Source organism: Trichomonas vaginalis, chromosome II, assembly GCF_026262505.1.
Source record: "Trichomonas vaginalis G3 chromosome II, whole genome shotgun sequence".
In the NCBI taxonomy this organism is placed as follows: Eukaryota; Parabasalia; order Trichomonadida; family Trichomonadidae; genus Trichomonas; species Trichomonas vaginalis.
The window spans coordinates 16,699,082-16,719,011 of NC_067204.1; the positions used below are offsets into that span (position 1 = coordinate 16,699,082).

Genomic DNA, 19,930 nt, shown 5'->3' on the forward strand with positions numbered 1-19,930 from the left:
CTTTGAGCCAAACTATTCATTTGTGTGCATTTCTTTTTGAAATATCTCTGATAAATAAAATTGAAATTGAAATTTGTTCTATGAGTTTACAAAAATCAAATACTCTTCATGAGAAAATTCAATTCATCCTACAATCTTTCATTGTTTAGGTATAATTATTTTCATCGAAATTTTATTGAGCATTAATCTGAATTTGAACTTTAAAATCTCAAAAAGCAATGAAAGCTTATGCCAATGGTATAACCCAAATTAGAAATTTTAAATTCTGTCAGAAATGTGACATCGGAATTGTTCAAAAGAAATTTTATAAACAGAGAAACATTTAATGGGGGCCAAATCATATCAACCTCTATTTGCGTTTCTCTATGTAAATTTTGCTGTTATTGCTTTTGTTTTATACAAATTGCTTGTTAATTACACTCCAATTATTCCGAAAACAGAAAATTTATTATGTGATTGGAATTCATCAACAAAAGTTGGTGGAACGAAAAGAGATGTTGTTTTTCTTTTTGCAACTGCATTTGGAAAAGGTTTAACTCTTTGTATCAAATCTTTGCGCTCAACGGGTTCAAAATGCAGAATAATTCTATTTGTTCCAAAATCAATATACGTTCCAGCAGAAGATATTGCTGGAGTTTTGAAATATTCCGTAGAAATCGAATACATAGATCTTCATACTCGAAATAAATTGCAAGTACCTCATATGGACAGATATGAGCATGAGCTTGCATGGCTTAATGCCCACTTCAAAGATGTTGACAGAGTTTTACACACTGACGCTTTCGACGTTTTCTTCCAAGGAGATCCATTTGCTGAGTCATTAAAGAACGATACATTAACCCTAGCGTTAGAACCTCACCAATTCAAGTCTTGCGGCTGGAATCTTGCTTGGTTGAGAGATTGCTACGGTGCTACTGTTCTTAGCCAGCTAAATCATAGGTTTATATTATGTAGTGGCTCTATTGGCGGCTCTGCTTACGATTACGTAAAATTATTGAATTTAATGACGACATCTAAAGAATGGATTACATGCTGGCAATCGAGTATGGACCAACCTATCTTAAATTACTTGGTTTGGACTGGTGCCTTAAAAGAAAACGGAATTAGATACAAAATTACAGGTTGCAATGAAGGTTTCTTCACAATGCAATGGTGTGTGAAGATGAGAGAGATCAGATATAACCAATACGGACAGATTATTTCTCTTGAAGATACTGTTCCATTTTATTTGCATCAATATAATAGATTCCCTGAACTCCAGCATTTACTTTACGAGAAATGCGGTCTAGAATAGAATTCATGTTTGTTTTGTTTAAATTGTAAATATATTAGTTATTAAATTCAATAAATTTTTCTAAATCTAACATACAAAGGTAATTTAATCATATTCAAGTTGGTTGGAGTAAATAATTAGAAGATTTATAGTTGTAATGTTATTATTTTGTGAATAAATTTGAGATGATTTTGAATTTCAAGATTTTAAATAGCTTATTAAGTAAAATATAGTAATTTAATCAATAACAAAACATTTTATTATATATGTGATATAAAAGAATAAACAAATAATATAAAAAAATTAACCTTCGCCATCTAAAGCTGCCAAAGCAAATCCGAAAGCAGATTCTAATGTCCAAGGATCACTATATCTGACAGTGAACATTTCATTAGACATTCTGTAAACCATAATCGAAACTTTGTTTGAATTTGGTTTTCTAATGATGAAATTCTTTATTGAAGGCTTGGGAACGATGCCACCGAAGTTCAAACTAAGAGATCCATCTTTGTTAACGCGAGGAATCATTGTTTCGGAGAAAATAAAATCATTATAATTAATTATTTCTTTTTCTGCTTCATTTTTGTCTTCTTCCTCTTCAAGCTTCTTTCCTTCTTGTGTTGGATTCTTCTTTTTCTCCTTTTCTTTCTGTTTTCGCTTTTCTTCGAGTTCTTTTCCATAATTCATGCAAATTCTTGAAAGATTTTGCTCTTTTGTGGCCGGAAAATTAAGTTTCATGCTCTTCTGGAAGCAAACTCTCATCTGGCGAATGCGAGAAAGAATATCTGAAGAAGTTATGTAACAAAGACCGAAAACTTCACCAAGACTCTCTTCATCTTTGCCTAAATAGAACGTAAATCTCTTTTTCATGTTGTGAAATCGTAAAAATCCGATTAATTCTCCATCACCTGTATTTTTCTTGAAAATTTTGAAGCCTTTTCCGAGTTGGATCTTTTCGTACTTAGTATAATACAAAATTCTATCCGATTCTATTAAACTAAACACAGAATGGCCAAATACTTTTACATTTCGCTTTATTTGAAAGCTTGTTGAGTCCTTTATATCGAGAGGAGATTTTGCTATGCTTTCTCGCTCTTCTGGTGTAAGTTGCGTAGTATTTTCTGTAGTTGAATGACTTTCTCGTCTTTTTGGCTGGATATCTATAGATTCGCGCTTTTTTTCTTGAGCTTTATTGTCAGGTTTGCTCTGTTCTGGCTCTGTATCTAATTCAAACTGTGATTCCGAGTGATCTTCTTGAGTTGGTTTTTCTTCGTTTTCATAAGAGACTTTCTTTCTAACACGCTTAACTCTTTTGCGTGGAGCATTCTCTGTTTCTGTTTTTGGCTCCTCTTCATCAGCCGTTGTTGAAGGAACTTTTCGTTTAATTACTCTTCTTTTTCTCACATTTCTCTGTTCTTGAGTATCATCTTGAGTATTAGATGGCGTAGACTTTATGTTCGAGTTCTTCTCAGGTGAATTCGGTGCTGCCCAACTGATTTGATTTTGTTGCGGTTCATCTTGGTCACTTGAGTAAGTACTTGATGATATATCATCATCAGAAAGCAATACTCGATTGTCTTTTACTGTTTGTATAACTGCAATATGATCAGAAGGATCATTATCACTATCTGATGATTCTTGAGCGAGTTGAATTGTACTTCTTCTTGACTTTTGTTGTGGTATAGGCACATGGTGCACATCTGTTGACATCCTTTTAGGCCGAGCCCTTGCTCTGTTCGACCTAAATTCCACAGGATTAATCATCTAAAGGGGGAGTAAACCCTTTTACATAAAAATATGATCGTAAACAATTTCGCAAATTCAATAGCTAGGAATCTTATGTATAACAATTTAAGACATTTTATGTTGGAATATCTAAAAATTGGGACTGTCAAGTTTGGAATTTAACGAAATTGAATTTGATATCCTATTCTGTCACAAAAGCGACTAAAAACTATTTAAATTTCATGAAATAAGATAAGATACAGATGTTTTAACAAAAAAAATTCACAACAAATATTTTATTCAGGATAAGACATTCCTTTCTTATTCAAAGCTTCTGCCATGTAATGTTTGAGGGCGCTCATTGTTTGATGGTTTAATTTTGTAATTTCAAAATGAATTTCGGCATTTCCTGCATCCAGCTCAGGCTGGTTCTCGTTTAAGATTCTAATCATTTCCTTTTGCTCTTCATCTGATTGAAGTTTCTCTGAAGCTTGAATAAAACATTGAATTTCATGTTCAGACATAACTGGAGTGTTTTGCTTGAGAGATCTACCTGCATTGAGGGATGATGAAAATTGTCTAACCTTTGGTGGTTGATTTGACATTAAATTTGTTATTTTTGTACGTAAATTAAAAACTGCATCGCACCAAGCTCTGACTGGTAATAAATCTGAATCTCTCATTTCTTTGTTAAATAACTGTGTGCAATATGACGCGAGAAATGCTACATGAGAGTTTTCTCCGTTGTAAATTGCAGCATTTTTTGCAATCTGATTTACGTCTTCGATCAATTGAGTTACTGATTTATACTGGTTATTGTAGAGACGATCTTTGATTGTTCCAAAGTCTTGTGGATTCGTTATAATTGTATAATAATTATTTTCTTCCGTATCTGTACCACTAACAACAGGACTTCTGAATAAAGCAGCAGCTGGATGCTCCATTATCTTAAGAATCACACCTGCAGCTTTTGGTTGCCAATCTCCAGACATATTTTTTTCTTTGAAAAAAAATTATTGAACTTGTCACTTTTTATGGTTGTCACTTTTATCAAATAGGAAAATGCGTAGTCTGCATATAAAAATTGTCGGCTTGAAAAGCCATCCATGCAGACGTTCCCCTATGCCTTTCGTTTATGCTGGTGTTCGTCCATCTGAAATTGGAAACTTTCAATTTACATCAAAATCCAACGCTCTGCCACCATTCTGGGACAAAAACTTCGATTTTGTTTTCCAGGATAACCAGGTTAGCAATTTAGACTTTATTGTAGCCGAATCACGCTTAATGATGGTTCATGAAGAACTAGGAAGAGTTTCTATTCCACTTAAATGGCTTCCATACAACTATGTTGTTGCTGAGTGGATTCCAGTTTCTACAAATCGTAATTTTATCGATCCAATATGGATGTTAGTTATGTTCCATTATTGTGACACCAATGTAGCTGCATTTTCACAGGAAAGAGTTCCATTTGCTGCAACACCACCATGGCCACAAACTCCAGTTACAGATCAAGATCTAGAAATTGTTTGGAAACCAATTCAAGCATTTATCCCTCCTGTAGCTCCATCTGAAAGTGGTGAGCTACGTCTACGTCAGCAGGAAATGCAACAAGCTATGTATGGCTCTTTTAAGTTCCAAAATTCAGATATTCCTTTAGTTGATCATTAATTCTCTGATTTTTATTTGTTTTTAATATATACATTTTTCGATATAAAATTTCAGCTATTGTAACTAAGAAATTTATTTCAAATTATTTCTTATAAGTTAAGATTCCATTTTGGTGATTAACAACTCTAAATTATGAATTCCATTTTTGGTAGTCATGAAGCTATAAATAGAATAGTATATAAGAATTTCTATTCAGCAATGAATTTTTGAGATAATCAAAAATAACTAATAATATTTTAATATATATCAAAAATCAAATCATCTTACTGATTTAAAAATCCTATAAAACCCTCTAATGTTTAGAAAAAGATAAAACAAATCTTAATTAAAATAAAATTTCCAAAAATAATCCAGATAAAAAATTTTCATATGAAAAATTATATAGTTTTAGGTCTATTCTATCATTTCTAATAATATTTGGAGATAAATTCGACTCTGTTTCAATGGCAGTTGAATATACATAGCCGACTCTATCCAGAGTCCACACAGAAATTTTTTGATTTCCAAAATTTGATTCCAAAATTTTAGATGGAATCTGAGAGATCAATTTTAACTTTCAACAAATCTTTCCTCACATTTAACATACAGCATGCTCATTAATTCAAAGCTTTAAGCCAAATAATAATTTAAAACTTTCTAAAAATTTACAGTAAGTCTAGAATTTATGTTTAATATCAAATATCATACAGACACGAACAATAAATATCGAAACAATTCGACGCTATCAAATAGAGATTCAATTGTTTCATTTCTACCCAAAAAGAAAAGCTCATATTATAATATAAAAATGAAAATTTACTAATGTAATTCAATTTTTACAACATTACTTCGCTCTTGATGTTGAAAATTACAAGATTTGATCAAGATCTCTCAATACAACCAATAATATTCTTAAAACAAGAATTAGTAAGTCATTTAACTTCGAATAAATCAATAGGGGTGACTGAAAACCATCAATCTCCTCCAAAAATTTCAAAAAATACGAAATTTTATTTGCGTAAAACAAGAAAAGCAAAAGATACTCTAAAAACATGATGATAAATAAACTTCATGCATGTTAATTTTTGACATTTGATAGAAACATAATAATCTTCTTGACAATTGTCAAATGGAAGAAGATGAAGTGGTATTGAAACAACTTTACTTTCTGCGATATTTACATTTTGATATTGATCATATAATAGTTCTGTAGTATCAATATATGAATTAGATACTGTAATTGAACCTGATCCATAAATTCCAAACAAATATTGATTATTTTGTTTGTTATTTGCAATGAAACAGTTTTCTAAAGTAGCATCACACTCATAACATAAAATCATTGAAGGAATGCCATTAGGATTAGAAACAGTGTTGTTTATGAAAACAATGCTGTCATATTTTGTTTGTATGGATGCTGTCCCACAAATTCTGGAGTTTGCATAGTTTTCATCAATAATTGAATATTTTATTGATGAAGTTCCTTGTCCTAATCCTATTGTAAAAGCTGTATGAGTTTGGCCATAGTTTCTTGTGATGTTGTTTTGTAAAAATGAAATATTTCCATTTCTTAAATCAAGCGTAACATCTGAACTTCGATTTCCTCGGTTGCTATATGTTATCGATGAATCATGAACTTCATTGACTTTTGTAGGATCATCTGATAAATAATCATAGCAAAACGATCCAGTGCCTGTCGATTTAGATCCAAAACTGCAAACTTTTCGAATAGAACTTTGGCCTCGTCCGATGTAAATAGATCCACCTTTATCATTTCGAGATGAGTTTTCGAAGGTATTTGTAGAAATAAGTGACTTAACATCTGCAGAATTAAGAATAATAACTCCTTCTTCACCAAGATTGCAAAAATAGACTTTGTAGACATAAAAGTTACCGGTTTGGCCTACGTATTTTTTGTTTTGGGAATAAACTTGATTTGTATATTCCGATTTGTAGACTTCTTTCCATTCATTATTCGAGAAGTGGAGCAGTTCCGAGATAGAAGAGTCTGATTAATTTGCATAATGCTTATTGTCCTATAAAATTTTGTGTTGAGAGTGAGAATTGTTTGAAAAAAAACGAATATAGAAAATGAAAAATAAAAAAATTTAAAATTGATGTCTGAACTTCATCCATCATTAGTCTTTGTTAATAGTGCACGTTCCTGTGGTCTTAACGGTGATTATGATGAATGTCTGAGTGCATATTCTAATGCAAAAAAGGAAGCCGAAAAAGAAATCAGTTTGTGTCGTAACATCATTGAAAAAGGGAAATGGAATTCATTAGTTAAAGACATTGTTCAAGAAGAAGCTGCAATTCGTCGTTTAAAATCTACTATTAGTGAAATTACCTCTTTAATTAACGTTGACGACCAACATCGATTATTCAATCAACAGATCGAGCAAACTACATCTATTGTTAACACACCAAATCGTCAAGAAATGATTAATACTCCTCTTCGACGTCGACCTAAAGCAGGTGAAAAACGACCATCCTTTATCAACAAAGAACGTCGCATATCTCCTAAACGCGAATCACCGCCAACACGTGCAATCAATAATTCACAAATTCCATTTGAAAGTTTCAAACAAGTTCATTTACCAGCCAAGAGCAGCAGTCGCGACAATCTTAAAGACAAAGAACGCCAACAACGTTTATTACAAACCAAGAAAGAAATTCCACAAACGGATAACCCATTGATGCAACAAATCGTTGACATGGGAATTCTTGTTAAAGAACCTAACGTTCAATGGGATTCCATTGCCGGTCTTAGCCAAGTTAAGCGACTGCTTCGACAAAATCTTGTTATTCTTCCTATGCGTCCCGATATTGCTAAAGGTTTATTATCTCCATGGCGTTCTGTTCTTTTTTACGGTCCACCAGGTACCGGTAAGACTTTCCTTGCGAAAGCAGTTGCTACTGAATGCAAACGTACATTCTTTAACATCACATCAGCAACTATCACAAGTCGGTTCCTTGGCGAATCAGAGAAATTAGTTACATACCTTTTCAACATGGCAGAAGAAATGCAACCATCTACTATCTTCTTCGACGAGATCGATTCTATTGCATCACAACGTGGCTCAGAAGGCGAACACGAAGCATCACGTCGAATGAAAGCACAATTACTTACACGTCTTGAAGGCATCGACGGCAGTTGTGAATCCAATGTTTTTGTTATGGCCGCCACCAATTTCCCATGGGATCTTGATGAAGCTCTTCTTCGTCGATTCCAGAAACGTGTTTACATTCCATTACCCGATGAGGAAGGTCGTGAAAGTATTTTGAACATGTATTTAGGTGAATACATTTGTCATGATTTCGACACACAAGGCTTTGTTAAGAAACTTGATGGCTACAGTTGTGCGGACATTGCAAACTTGTGTCGTGATGTTGCACAGATTGTTTTCGACAAACAAACACAACATTTAGACACACAACAATGGCTGAACATGCCCGCCGAAGATGCCAAAGTTTTTGTTACTAACGAAGACTTCGAATCTGCTCTCAAGAAACGAAAGAGTTCAGTTGATAAGAACACAATCAAAAAGTACGAAGAATGGCGTCAACTTAAAGGTGCTGAATAATTTAATCTTTTTTTGTTTGAATAAAATTGAATTTAATACTATCTTTTCTAACTTATTCATTATTTGCTTCGTATTAATAGGCATATGGTATAACATTAACATTATGAATCCTGAAGACATTGAAATTATTATTCACTTCTTGATATACAATACGAACAACACATCATTCACTAAACATTTTTGGCTAGTGCACTTCAAAAATGGGCAGTAATTTTTGAATCAAACAATCATCACAGGAGATAATTCATATTAATCAATCTTAATAGCCAATATTGAAAGTTTGAGTGCTAAATAAGTAGATTATTTTCTATATATATGAAAAAATACAAATGTTTCGTTCGGTATTAAAAGAAATGAAAAGAATTATAAAAAATCTTAAACAATCACCAAGAAAATTGAAAAATCCACAATGGGTTAATATTATTACCAAGTACTGATTTATATTCCTTGTTTAAATCGATGATGATTGCGCCTGAATGTTGCCGTTTATCAATTCAATGTCAACTAAAAGCTCTGAGATTGATTGGAAAGTAAAATATGAATCAATGAAGAAGAGCTTTGAAAAGCTAGATAAACTGAGGCATGGATCTATTCGCGAGGATATCACCGATTTAAAACAAAAAATAGAAGAACATGAACAAATTCATACGATTTCTATTAATGAACTCAAAGCCCAGAATGAGCAAATGCGTCAATCAATAAAAAGAAACAAAGAATTGCAAAATAAAATAGCCAAGAAACAAGAAAGCATATCAAAACTTAAAGCAGATTTAGCTGCTAGGGATTTAGTACTAAAAGAATCGTTTAAAGTTGAAAATTTGCATATAATTGATGCTAAAAAGGACTATTACGAGTTTAATTTTGCGGACAAATTTCAATTCAAATTAAAAAAGCATAACGATAATAAAACATATGAATATATACTTAAATCGCAGAGTGAAGAATTACCAAACTACTTCTGCGGCAATTATATATTCGATTACTCAAATCTATCAAAGTTCTTCAAGAAGTTTGATTCAATGTCTGCATAATTGCATACTTATGTTATTACATGTTTATAATTAAAAAGTGTATAAATTTTAGCTATACTTTGTTGAATTAAAAATAATATTTTGAATTTTGAAAGATTTTTTAAAATTGTACACACTCAGGATTTCATTATTCGATTTTATTGAAACCTAATGTTCTATATATACATAATATATATAGTCTGTATCTTGTATTTTAGGATAATTAATTTTTGGTTACATGCGAGTGTTCATATCTTTAAATTTTTTTTCATGATCTTTAGGGTTACATCTACTCCCGCTTTGTATATATTAGCTTTTAGATATTAAGATACAGTCATAATACCTCTATATAAGTTGGTGATAGTGAATACTATTAAGAATCAAAATCATAATTGCTTTAGTGAAGTGGCTTAGTCAACTCTATCATTAAGGATGTACTTACCACTTCTGACATTCTATCAAATAATTTGAACCTCAAGCTTTATATCCTGATTTTCTTTGATAGAAAAGTTAATATTTTTGATCTGAAAAAAGTTATTACAAATCACTTTCTAGAACCGTAAATATCTGTTTTTAAAATAAAGATATGTCGATATTATAAGAGCATGCCAGTAAGTGGTAAGTACAATAAATTATAGTAATAGACTGATATTAGAAAAAAAATCGCAATTAATTTTAAAATAAATAAATACATAAACATTTAAGAATCTAAAGTCACGCTTACGTCTGCATGGCGCAACATTGAGTATCATGCTATTAGAGTTTAGACGACGTAAGCAGACCATTAAAAACAAGAATATAATAAGTTTGACAGCAGCTTTGATTCATTTCTATTTTCAATGATGTGTTTCTTTGCGTCATCAGTGAGTAGTTGAGAAACGCATGAATCATAGCTTGCCAAGTAGTTGAGGACACAATATTTAATTGAATGTTCTCCATTTTGCAAAACATCCTTTAAATATTGCTCATCAATAATAATATCAAATTTTTTCAATTTTGAAGCATCTGCTTTAAAAAGAGAGAACATGAAGTTATTTGATACTGGCGACTTATCAAGATATGCTTCTAAAGGAGATAACGGTTCATCAGCCAAAACAACATAAATGAATTGATTTACGAAATCAGAATATTCATCTTTCATCAGATCTGATTCCATAATAATATGTTTGTTCAACAATACTTTTATCCTTTGAATTATTTTGGCATTATCATAATCACTTCTATGAAATTCTTTTGTCTTTTTTTTATAATTGCTAATATAATAAGGAAGGTATTTCAGGAAGACTTCTGATGTCTTTACAGGATAAGGAATTTGACTTTCATCTAATATTCGTAAATCTTCATCTAATCCTTGATAAAATGGCATTTTCTCTGGATAAATCTTTTGCAATGAGAAATGTGAAAGTAATTTAGGATCTATATCCTTGCATTTAAGTAATTTCGTTCTAATTTCTTCAGTTCTATAATTGGCCGCATCATTTGCAAAAAGTGACAAATGTAAAATTTGTAAATCGAAATTATCAAATTCAGGCCTTGAAAACAGTAAATTGCCATATTTCTCAACGAAAGGTGAGTAGCAGATAATTCTATAATCAATTCTAGAGAGTATCTTTGCAACAGCATTTCTATTTTTGATTTCGTAGTTGCAAATCTTTTCAGAATTAAACAAATTTTGCCAAAATTCCAGTTTTAATGTTCCTGGAATGTCCGAAAACTTTTCGGAATTTTCATTTATGATGGATATAGCCATTTTAACTTCTGGAGAATTCTTAAATACGAATGCATCAAGAGAATTATTCGATTTTTCATTTAATGAAAATAAGAATCCAGAAAAAGCAATGAAATAATCCGAAATAATCAATGTCATGAATAATGGATGTAATGAAATTTTTTGGAGTTCGTCATCCGAAAGAAATTTTGATGTTTTTCCACAAAATTTTATCCATCCAAAATTTGATCTTTGAAAAGTCACAAATTCACCATTTTCCTTTTGAATTATGTTATTTATCACATAACCTTTGCTATTTGACCTTTCTTGATTGTTTTTAAACATTTTAATTTCAATATCAAATTCATCTTCCAAAGAAAACTTTGCTAATTCAATTCCTTCCGGTATGTTCACAAGTATTGTCCTTGGACGCTTTTGCTGGTATTTTCCAATTGACAAATTAATATTTTCCAAAATTGATTTCGAATTTCCATGAAAATCAAGATAATTCACAGTTTCGGTGTCATCCCCATTTTTACTAAACGTCCATTCAAATACTGATGTGATTTCAGGTGGTAAAATCTTAAAAATTTGTTCAAAATTTGATAAAATGTCACTTTTTTGAAAATTTAATTTTTGAGCAAAATTTTTGATGTTTGTAGACAAATTTAATGAACTTGAGAGACCAAACAAAATATCTTTGAGTTCCTGGATAACATTCTGATCATATTTTTCCAAAGTTTTCCTTTCTCTATACGCTTTCCCGAAAATCTTCAATTTATTAACGAATTCAAACGATTGCGACAAAACAAACAGTGTTTGTGCAGCACAACTATTGATATCAGCATCAATAATCGATGTTGTGGCGTAATCATACTGATCAGATGAAAAATTAATTAAATTAATGGGATAATGTTCAGGAACAAGGTTCACTGACGATAAGAAGTTACTAAAAGCTATTTTGTTCATTAATATCTTTGAATTGCATGCAGTTTTTTCAATAATTTTAATTAAATTTTCAAAATTTTCGTTTTCTCTTGTTCTTTTCTGCAAATAAAGAAAGAAATCAGTTGAATACTTATTATATTCCGATAATGCACAGCAGAATGATGCAAGAATCCCTTCTAATTTAATAGAAAATTGTAATTTTGAAAAAGTGGAAAAAATCATTGGGAAAAATTTTTCTATCAACTTTTTCGAGTCGACATCGAAGTCCAGGGAATTTATTTTTGTTGCCAAATAAGCGTATGCATTAATTACATCATCATTTCCATTCAAAAGTAATTTTTCATGAATTTTTTCCAACAAATTCATTTTGTTTGGAGTTTTACATGAATTTATGAGTTTTATATGCGAATAAAATGGAACTTGGTTGCTTCTGATGAGATGTTCAATGATTGTAATGACTTCTTTGTCGAAATTATTAATCAATGGAATTTCTTTATCGTCAACTATGCAAATCCAGTTCCAGACAATTTGGATACATGTAATGGCATGCTTACCTGAGTTTTTAAGGGCAATTTTGATCATTACGTCCCTTAAAATCTCAATTTTGTAAATTTCGTTGTCATTCCAAATTTTTAGCTCTAATTTGAATTCGCATACATCCCGTTTGACTGACATGAGGTAAAAGTATGTGCCTACCTTATCAGTTCCTAGCTGATTTACGGTTTTGAAAAAATCTAAATTTTTTTTGAAAGAATTATCAATTGTTTCTGCTGTTTCGAGGTTGAACTTTGATGTAATGCTGTCAGCAAGCTTAATAACGTACGGTGTGAAGTAAAATGGTAAAATATAAGGATGTAAATCTGATAAGTCGTTCCAATCAACGTTATAGTCTTTGACAATCATATATTTGTATAGCTGCTCACATGATTTGTTTAGTTCCTCGAGATAGTATTGTTTTACCTTATATTCTTCAGAAACTGAAGTATTATAGGAATTCTTCTTGATAGCACTGTAAAAGTAATTCTTTTGGAAGTTTGGTGGAAATGTATGAATATAGTTGTAGAATTTCTCGCAATCTTGTGCCTTTTCTTCATAATAATTGAAAAATGGGGTATAAATGCCATTGCTGTAAAGTGTGTTGTCAAACTTCGTGAAAAAATCTATTATTTCTTGGTAGTTTGATTTGTAAATGTGGTATATCATTCGACTTACGAAAATATTAATTTGATTTTTCTTTTCGACCGAAAATGTCTTGGGATTTTTGAGTTCTTCGATAGAATTTTGAACTAGTTTAAAGAAGCTGTCAGGAGTTAAATTTTTAGAATGAAATCTTGTGATGATTTCTTCAAATTTGGCGTCCAAAGTATGCTCCCCTTGCGTGTTATCATAAGTCCAGATTGTGGTATAATCTGAGCTCATTCAAAAAAAATTGTAATAAAGTCGGAATTTAGATTCTTAAATGTAAAGCTTTCAAAAAAAATTTGTTCACTCAAAAATATGACATTACAGGTGTGAATATTTACAGTTACAATCTAAAAGAGAATAGATATATGTTTCCAAGATTCTTATCGTCTAAAAAAACTCCACCAAAATTTGAAAAATGTAGAATAATTTGTGATCAAATCCCCTTGACTATATAAGCAGCATAATAGATATTAAAATCCATGAGAAAATCAAATCTCTAAAAATATTTGAATGTTATTGCATATAACGAATATCAAATGTAAAAAATTCTTCTGAATAAAGCTTTTTATATTCAGTATTTGAAATAAATACATTGTGGGAATAATATTGACGTTCATACAAAGATGTGTCCTCCCCCGATGAAAAAATTGATCTCAAGTTTGCCAGAATACCAATATTTGATGAAATTAATTAACTACATTATGGCCACAATCTGAATATACTGGAGAATTGTAATATTATTCATATTCAATTCATCATCACCTCAAAATCCTGAATTTATTCAAAAAATCCACTACATTGAATGTTTATAGTATTTTTCAATGACACATTGATTTCCACACCCATAATTCAACGTGTCAAAAAATCAATAACCGCAGATTTTATAAGTAAATGCGAACTCGAAATCGTACTCCATTGCAATCACTCTGCCTTGATATTCTAGAGCAATTGATTCAGCCGGAGTCATTCGCAAAAAATCAATACCTAGTTTCTCATGTAGATGATAAAAATTGCATAAAAATTTCCAATTTACTTGGTGCAAGGGAATTTTTTAAAGCAAGAGTTGATGCAAGAGAACTAGCATTAGCAATCAAATCGTCTCCAGAGTTTTTAAAGCAATACATTAAAAGTGATTTATTTAAGCTCCCATTCGTTGTTGATACAAAGTCCCTTATATTACAGAAAGTTCCTAACGACTTAACCGTTAACCAAATGAAAATATTTATTTATAATTTAACAGGAACTCAAGAAAAAGTGTGCGAGAAAAAAAATTCAGATATGCATATTACTTTCCCTGATTTTCGGTCATGCATTGCGTTCTGGAGAGCTTTGAATTATTGTATGCTCGAAGGACATCATTTAAGCGCAATTATTTCACTTACGAATGTACCTGATAGATTGAAAACAATGTCTCGTTCTCAATCTATGCAATTCAAGTCTAAGTCGCCAATACCAAGGCCAGAAAAACTTCCTCATTTGCAGATTACTTTAGCTCCTAAGGACACGAATTTCCCAAAGAACGAGTGATAGCTTTCTGTACGTTCGTTGCGCTTTTGTTTTTATATATGTACCCATAAATATTATTTGTTATTCTGAAAATAATTTTAATATTGAAGGTACTTGTTTGTTATTTGATGAGGTCATGTAATTATTCTTATTTTTTGTTCATACGGTTATTTTATTTATTTATATTAGTAAATTTTATATTATTATGAAAATTTTTGTATTCAAATGATAGCTAACGGCTAGTAAAGTAAATATTTATCATAAGTCAATAGAGTTATCATTGTTATTAAGCCAAATGAATTAAAATTGAAAGAAAATTAAAGTAAATAATGATAGCAAAACAAAAAACTTTCAGAACAATGAAGATTCCATATTTTCATATTGATATATTTTCGTGAAAACTATATAAGCTAGAATTCAATCTGATATTATTCGAAAAATCGCAAATTACAACTAAAACTGCATCATAATTATCGATTTTTGCGAGATCGAAAGGATTAAACCATTACAAAGTCGACTTATAGAATCTCCAGATAATTCTGGATTTTGATTTCTCTAATGAAAATTATATGCAATTAGATAATATCTGTATCAGTGCTATCATCAGTTCCATGGTCAAGCATTGAAAATGTTAGAATATGATCTTTCAAATCTTCATTATCAGCAGAATTATCAGGGCAAAGTGGCTCTGCAAGTGTGCTATAATTTCCATAATCATATTCATCTTTCTTTGCAATCTTATTTAGTTCCTTAATTTTTTCTTGCAATTCAAGTGATTTTTGAGCACTGAGCAAATATTCTGGTTTGTCCCAGCTTCTTGATGGCCAAAAATTAGGAACAACTATTGATGAAACTGGTTTTGAATATCCTTCATACCTATCAATTTCATCTGGATCCATTTTTATTCTTCGATGATTTTTACCAATAAAATCATTCTCTGCAAATATAGAAGCATCATATGGATGTGGATCATTTGGTATTTTACCATCAGTAATTCTTGATTCAAATAATTCATTTCGTCTATGGTATTCTAGAACATCAAATTTATCTGTATCCATTATTGTATTAACGATGGGGCTATCATCTTTATCTTGGTTATCTAAAGGAGAATTTGCAGGTTCTTCCATTGAACTAAAATGAAAAATCAAATTAAGCTGCATGTATGATTTTACATCAAATTAATAATTATGAGTATTACAATGCTTATACTGGTAAAGATTACGAAATTTATTTCGAAGTATAAATATTTTCTAACAAGCACAGCTTAAAAAGTATTTGTTCCTCATCAGATGAGGTTCCATTTGGATCATGATCCTATTCTAAAAGAAATCTTATCTGAAAAAATAAAAGCATTTTGTATAACAAATTCATCATAGAACTATTCTATAAAATGTCTTATAGATGCTGTTTATGTGAAATAAAGTATATTATTTCAGAATGGAGACATTTCAAATTAACGATGTTGTTATGGCACCAATGAAAGGTTCTTCATTTCCTGTTCAAGGTGATGTATTAGCTTTAGATCCTTCCAAAAATCTTGCATATGTTCGCTTTAGAAACCAAGATAAAAGATTAGACGATTGGATTCCATACAAACAACTTCAATTCATAAGTCATGGTGCAGCCAAAACCGAAAAGAAACGTAAACGCAATGAAGATGGCGAGGAAAATTTCGAAGAAGAGTCGCCAATTCGAAATCTCGATTCAATTCAATACGGAAAATACAATATCAACTGCTGGTATTATTCTCCATACCTTAGTTTATTTACTGAAAACCGTCATATGTATGTTTGCGATACCTGTTGCTTATATTTCAAATCAAAAGAAGAATTTATGAAGCATGGACATAAAAAAGAGTGTCAGAGGCCTCCTGGACGCGAAATATATAGATGTGGAAACATATCAATGTTCGAAGTTTCAGGAGCTAAACACAAAGTTTTTTGTCAATGCTTATCATTATTATCAAAGTTGTTTTTAGATGATGTTGCGGTATTTTACAACGTTTGTCAATTCAATTTCTTTGTTTTATGCGAATGTGATGAATTTGGTGCGCATGTCGTATCATTTTTCTCAAGAGACTATCAATGGCGTGATAACAATATACTTGCATGCATTCTCGTACTACCTCCATGGCAAAAACATGGATATGGAAGATTAATGATATCAATTGCATATGAAATCGCAAGAAGAAACAGAATTGTTGGTGGCCCTGAGAAGCCACTTTCAGATCTTGGTAAGTTGGCCTTCAAAGCTTACTGGAGAGATACAATTATTAAAACTATGTTTGAATATAAAGATAAAATAAGGAATGTTGATGATTTTCAAGCAATTACAAGTATAGCAAAAGTTGATCTCCTTAAAACCATGAAAGACATGAACCTTCTTTATCATACAAATGAAGGTTGGACAACAACGCTTAATATAGAAGAAATGAAGCATTGGATCGAAAATGGTCCAAAGCCTATACCTTCTAAGTTCGAATTTCAATCGAAGATGTTAACTTGGATAAGAGGCATAGATTAATATTAATTGTTTGTTTTTGTTTTGATATAATATGTTTTGTTATAAATAGTGATGAAATAGACAGTTATTTTTCCTATATTTTATTTAATTTGAAAAAAAATAAATTTATTTAATGAAAAGATTCTCAAGATATCTATGAATGTTATTTCATTTCCTCATAGATTACAATTTATATGCTATTGGCCAATGAATTTCGAAGGAACATTAAATATTGGTTAAATCAGCTTTAATTTTACATAATTATATGAAAAGGAATTGATATATCTTTCTAACAAAAGGTGTATTTTGTTTTTTATGTAGGGATTTGATTTTATGGACCTTCTCACAATGTCAAAATCTCTGGCACATAAAATAAATCATGAAATATCTCTTGATTACATCTGATTTATTCTTGGAAAATAAAGTGCATTGAAATTGCGACTTGAATAATTCCTATCACGTCTCTCAAAAAATTTAAATATGAACCCTCCAGAACAGCTTGATCCTCTGCATCCTTTTTTTAAGGTACCGACAGTCAAGCTGCTATGGAGCGGTGTTGTCCAGAAAATAGAGAAAAACTCAAATGTAGTGCAAAAATTTATGGTGATCGCATCTCCTGGTATCTTTCTTTTCGAAAAATCACTGATAAGCGGATTCAAAATGCATATGTCTATGTCATTCGCATCAATGCGATCGCTGGAATTAGTTGATGACAAGATTGTTTTTCGATCAAATGATTCGGTCATAGAAATCATATCTCAAGCATATGTCGATATAATCAAGTATACAGTTGGTGTGCAGAATAGCCTTTTCGCACCAATTTCTGTTAGTTTGCCAGAAGATGTGAGATTCATGATTAATGATGACTTTTTTGTTTTCGAAACATCTTCTCCGATATGCGATAGATATCTATCATTGTCAATGACGGTGACAACAGAAAGTGAACGCGAAAAGGTTGCAAATTTTTGTTTAATAATTTTATATACAAAAGATACATTTGATTTCACTTACCTCATAACGTCCTGTCCAACTCCATATGCATTGGCCGAAGCTATTATCTTGGATCAGCAAATTCGCACAATCTCATTTTCATCTGTTACATTTTCTCAATTTGCAGAATATCTCAAGGTGATATGCTCTCAAAATAGATATATTTCTAAAATCGACTTCAATTGTATCATTTTCGAATGCGAGCAGAATGAATTGATAAATCTCTTCAAAATTAGCATTGCATCGCCAATCACTAAGCTTTATTTCAATGACTGCGAACTATTTTCGGATAAATTTACCAAATTATTAACAAATTTTGCAAATTTTCAATGTCAAATTGAGCAAATCTCGGCGATAAACTGTTCATTCTCAATGAACGCTTTAGAATCTCTAATGCATTTTGTTTTTAGAACGCAAAACTTCAGGAAACTTCGTGAATTTATTTTGACTGGAGAATGTTTGCCAGCTAATGTCCAAGATCTGATGATAGAGCTCGCAACATCATCTGATACAATTTTCCCTGAAGATTTTGCTACTCTTCAGATTAATTCTACAAAGTTTAATGCATCTCAAATAATTGAAGCGTTTGCTGTATGCAAAACGCCTGTTTTAGTACTTGATGTTAGTAGGTCAAATCTTAAATCCGAATTTTCGGAACAAATCTTCGCATTTTCAAGAATTAGAGAACTTAACATAAGTAATGTTTGGGCGACTGCTGAAGCATTGATTTCTTTGTTTACAGCAATATCTACGTCGTCCAGAAACATTTCTGTTTTAATTGCTGATCATATTCATATGACTGATGCAAATTTCGGCCAATTTTACTCAGTCGCAAAGAATTTGAACTATCCTTCTATTAGAGTTTTCTCATGGGAAAACAACAATATAAAGAATGAAGAATTTCTTTGGGATTTCTTCAGGATGTTGAAAAATATGAGGAATGTCATTGATTTATCAGTGTCGAATACATTGAATGTATCATTCCAATCATCAAAGTTGATGGCTGATTACTTAGAAGTTGCTCATCTCCAGAGATTCATCATGAGAGGTTATGATAAATCTTCTTTCAAAGAAATGTTTATCCCGATACTCAAAGCACTTTCCATGCATGATTCTATTAAGGCACTTGACGTGACTGGCCAGGGATTCGGCGATAAAGGTCTTATAATAATAAATGAAATGCTAAAAATGAATTTGACTTCATTGGCATTCGATGAGCAATACCCACTTAACTGTGATCATCTTTTCACAACTCTTGACCTCATTCTTGAAGATAAAATGGAGTTTGCACTATGGCCATATGAGAATCTCAAAAGATTATGGGCCAAAGTGTCATCTCAACAATTCCAAGAGCTTCTTCCTGTTGTCAGTTCCATTAGGAAACGTTATCTTGATAGATATCGTTCTATTATCAAGAACTGCGAAAACGCTAGAAACAGCTTTTTCGAGTGTTCGCAGATTCCAAGAGATCCGCTTCTAAACAATTACAAACCAACGCAGAAAGTTGACATTGATATTCTTAACCAAGTCACTGTTAATATGATGCAATCAATCATTGATGTGAAAGGCGAGTTTAACGAAGACTTTCTCACGATTGATATTAAGAGGATGATTAAGAAGTATATGCTTAATCTTCTCGTGTAATTCTTTAAGTTCTTTTTTACTGTTTTAAAACTTTTATTCGGTTTATTCTATATTTAACTATTTACATGTTCAGCATATGAATACCTAATCACTAAACACATTCATTTTAAATTCAAGATTATCATTATATGTTTATAAAGCATAATAGATGATTCTATCTCTTGAAAAACACTTTGCAACGAATCGATATTTGTAATATGTGAAA

General features: G+C 31.2%; 11 protein-coding genes across 11 annotated transcripts, besides 1 other annotated feature; 7 read left to right on the forward strand and 4 right to left on the reverse strand.

The window, feature by feature from the left end:
* Positions 1–43: 43 nt before the first annotated feature.
* TVAGG3_0556910 (nucleotide-diphospho-sugar transferases family) lies at positions 44–1,414 on the forward strand (the record flags this gene model as incomplete). Its single annotated transcript, XM_001326088.1, has 1 exon — positions 326–1,294. The coding sequence occupies one exon, from the start codon at positions 326–328 to the stop codon at positions 1,292–1,294; it is 969 nt and encodes a 322-aa protein (XP_001326123.1).
* A 109-nt stretch (positions 1,415–1,523) lies between these two features.
* Positions 1,524–3,060, reverse strand: TVAGG3_0556920 (tubby protein, chain A domain-containing protein; the record flags this gene model as incomplete). Its single annotated transcript, XM_001326087.1, has 1 exon — positions 1,577–2,983. One exon carries the CDS (start codon positions 2,981–2,983, stop codon positions 1,577–1,579), a length of 1,407 nt encoding a protein of 468 aa, XP_001326122.1.
* Positions 3,061–3,135: 75 nt separating this feature from the next.
* On the reverse strand, positions 3,136–3,997 carry TVAGG3_0556930 (chromatin remodeling; the record flags this gene model as incomplete). The annotated part of the gene is made up of 1 exon (XM_001326086.1): positions 3,295–3,990. The coding sequence occupies one exon, from the start codon at positions 3,988–3,990 to the stop codon at positions 3,295–3,297; it is 696 nt and encodes a 231-aa protein (XP_001326121.1).
* A 58-nt stretch (positions 3,998–4,055) lies between these two features.
* Positions 4,056–4,720, forward strand: TVAGG3_0556940 (C2 domain (calcium/lipid-binding domain, CaLB) family; the record flags this gene model as incomplete). Its single annotated transcript, XM_001326085.1, has 1 exon — positions 4,061–4,666. One exon carries the CDS (start codon positions 4,061–4,063, stop codon positions 4,664–4,666), a length of 606 nt encoding a protein of 201 aa, XP_001326120.1.
* Positions 4,721–6,746: 2,026 nt separating this feature from the next.
* Positions 6,747–8,252, forward strand: TVAGG3_0556950 (microtubule-severing ATPase protein; the record flags this gene model as incomplete). The annotated part of the gene is made up of 1 exon (XM_001326084.1): positions 6,763–8,232. The coding sequence occupies one exon, from the start codon at positions 6,763–6,765 to the stop codon at positions 8,230–8,232; it is 1,470 nt and encodes a 489-aa protein (XP_001326119.1).
* A 487-nt stretch (positions 8,253–8,739) lies between these two features.
* Positions 8,740–9,311, forward strand: TVAGG3_0556960 (uncharacterized protein; the record flags this gene model as incomplete). Its single annotated transcript, XM_001326083.1, has 1 exon — positions 8,778–9,263. The coding sequence occupies one exon, from the start codon at positions 8,778–8,780 to the stop codon at positions 9,261–9,263; it is 486 nt and encodes a 161-aa protein (XP_001326118.1).
* A 357-nt stretch (positions 9,312–9,668) lies between these two features.
* Positions 9,669–9,699: a mobile genetic element.
* A 208-nt stretch (positions 9,700–9,907) lies between these two features.
* Positions 9,908–13,344, reverse strand: TVAGG3_0556980 (uncharacterized protein; the record flags this gene model as incomplete). The annotated part of the gene is made up of 1 exon (XM_001326082.2): positions 10,027–13,317. The coding sequence occupies one exon, from the start codon at positions 13,315–13,317 to the stop codon at positions 10,027–10,029; it is 3,291 nt and encodes a 1,096-aa protein (XP_001326117.1).
* A 609-nt stretch (positions 13,345–13,953) lies between these two features.
* TVAGG3_0556990 (uncharacterized protein) lies at positions 13,954–14,759 on the forward strand (the record flags this gene model as incomplete). Its single annotated transcript, XM_001326081.1, has 1 exon — positions 13,975–14,610. One exon carries the CDS (start codon positions 13,975–13,977, stop codon positions 14,608–14,610), a length of 636 nt encoding a protein of 211 aa, XP_001326116.1.
* A 77-nt stretch (positions 14,760–14,836) lies between these two features.
* On the reverse strand, positions 14,837–15,891 carry TVAGG3_0557000 (uncharacterized protein; the record flags this gene model as incomplete). Its single annotated transcript, XM_001326080.1, has 1 exon — positions 15,165–15,716. The coding sequence occupies one exon, from the start codon at positions 15,714–15,716 to the stop codon at positions 15,165–15,167; it is 552 nt and encodes a 183-aa protein (XP_001326115.1).
* A 132-nt stretch (positions 15,892–16,023) lies between these two features.
* Positions 16,024–17,168, forward strand: TVAGG3_0557010 (histone acetyltransferase protein; the record flags this gene model as incomplete). Its single annotated transcript, XM_001326079.1, has 1 exon — positions 16,027–17,112. One exon carries the CDS (start codon positions 16,027–16,029, stop codon positions 17,110–17,112), a length of 1,086 nt encoding a protein of 361 aa, XP_001326114.1.
* A 258-nt stretch (positions 17,169–17,426) lies between these two features.
* On the forward strand, positions 17,427–19,807 carry TVAGG3_0557020 (the record flags this gene model as incomplete). Its single annotated transcript, XM_001326078.1, has 1 exon — positions 17,758–19,725. The coding sequence occupies one exon, from the start codon at positions 17,758–17,760 to the stop codon at positions 19,723–19,725; it is 1,968 nt and encodes a 655-aa protein (XP_001326113.1).
* Positions 19,808–19,930: the final 123 nt, after the last annotated feature.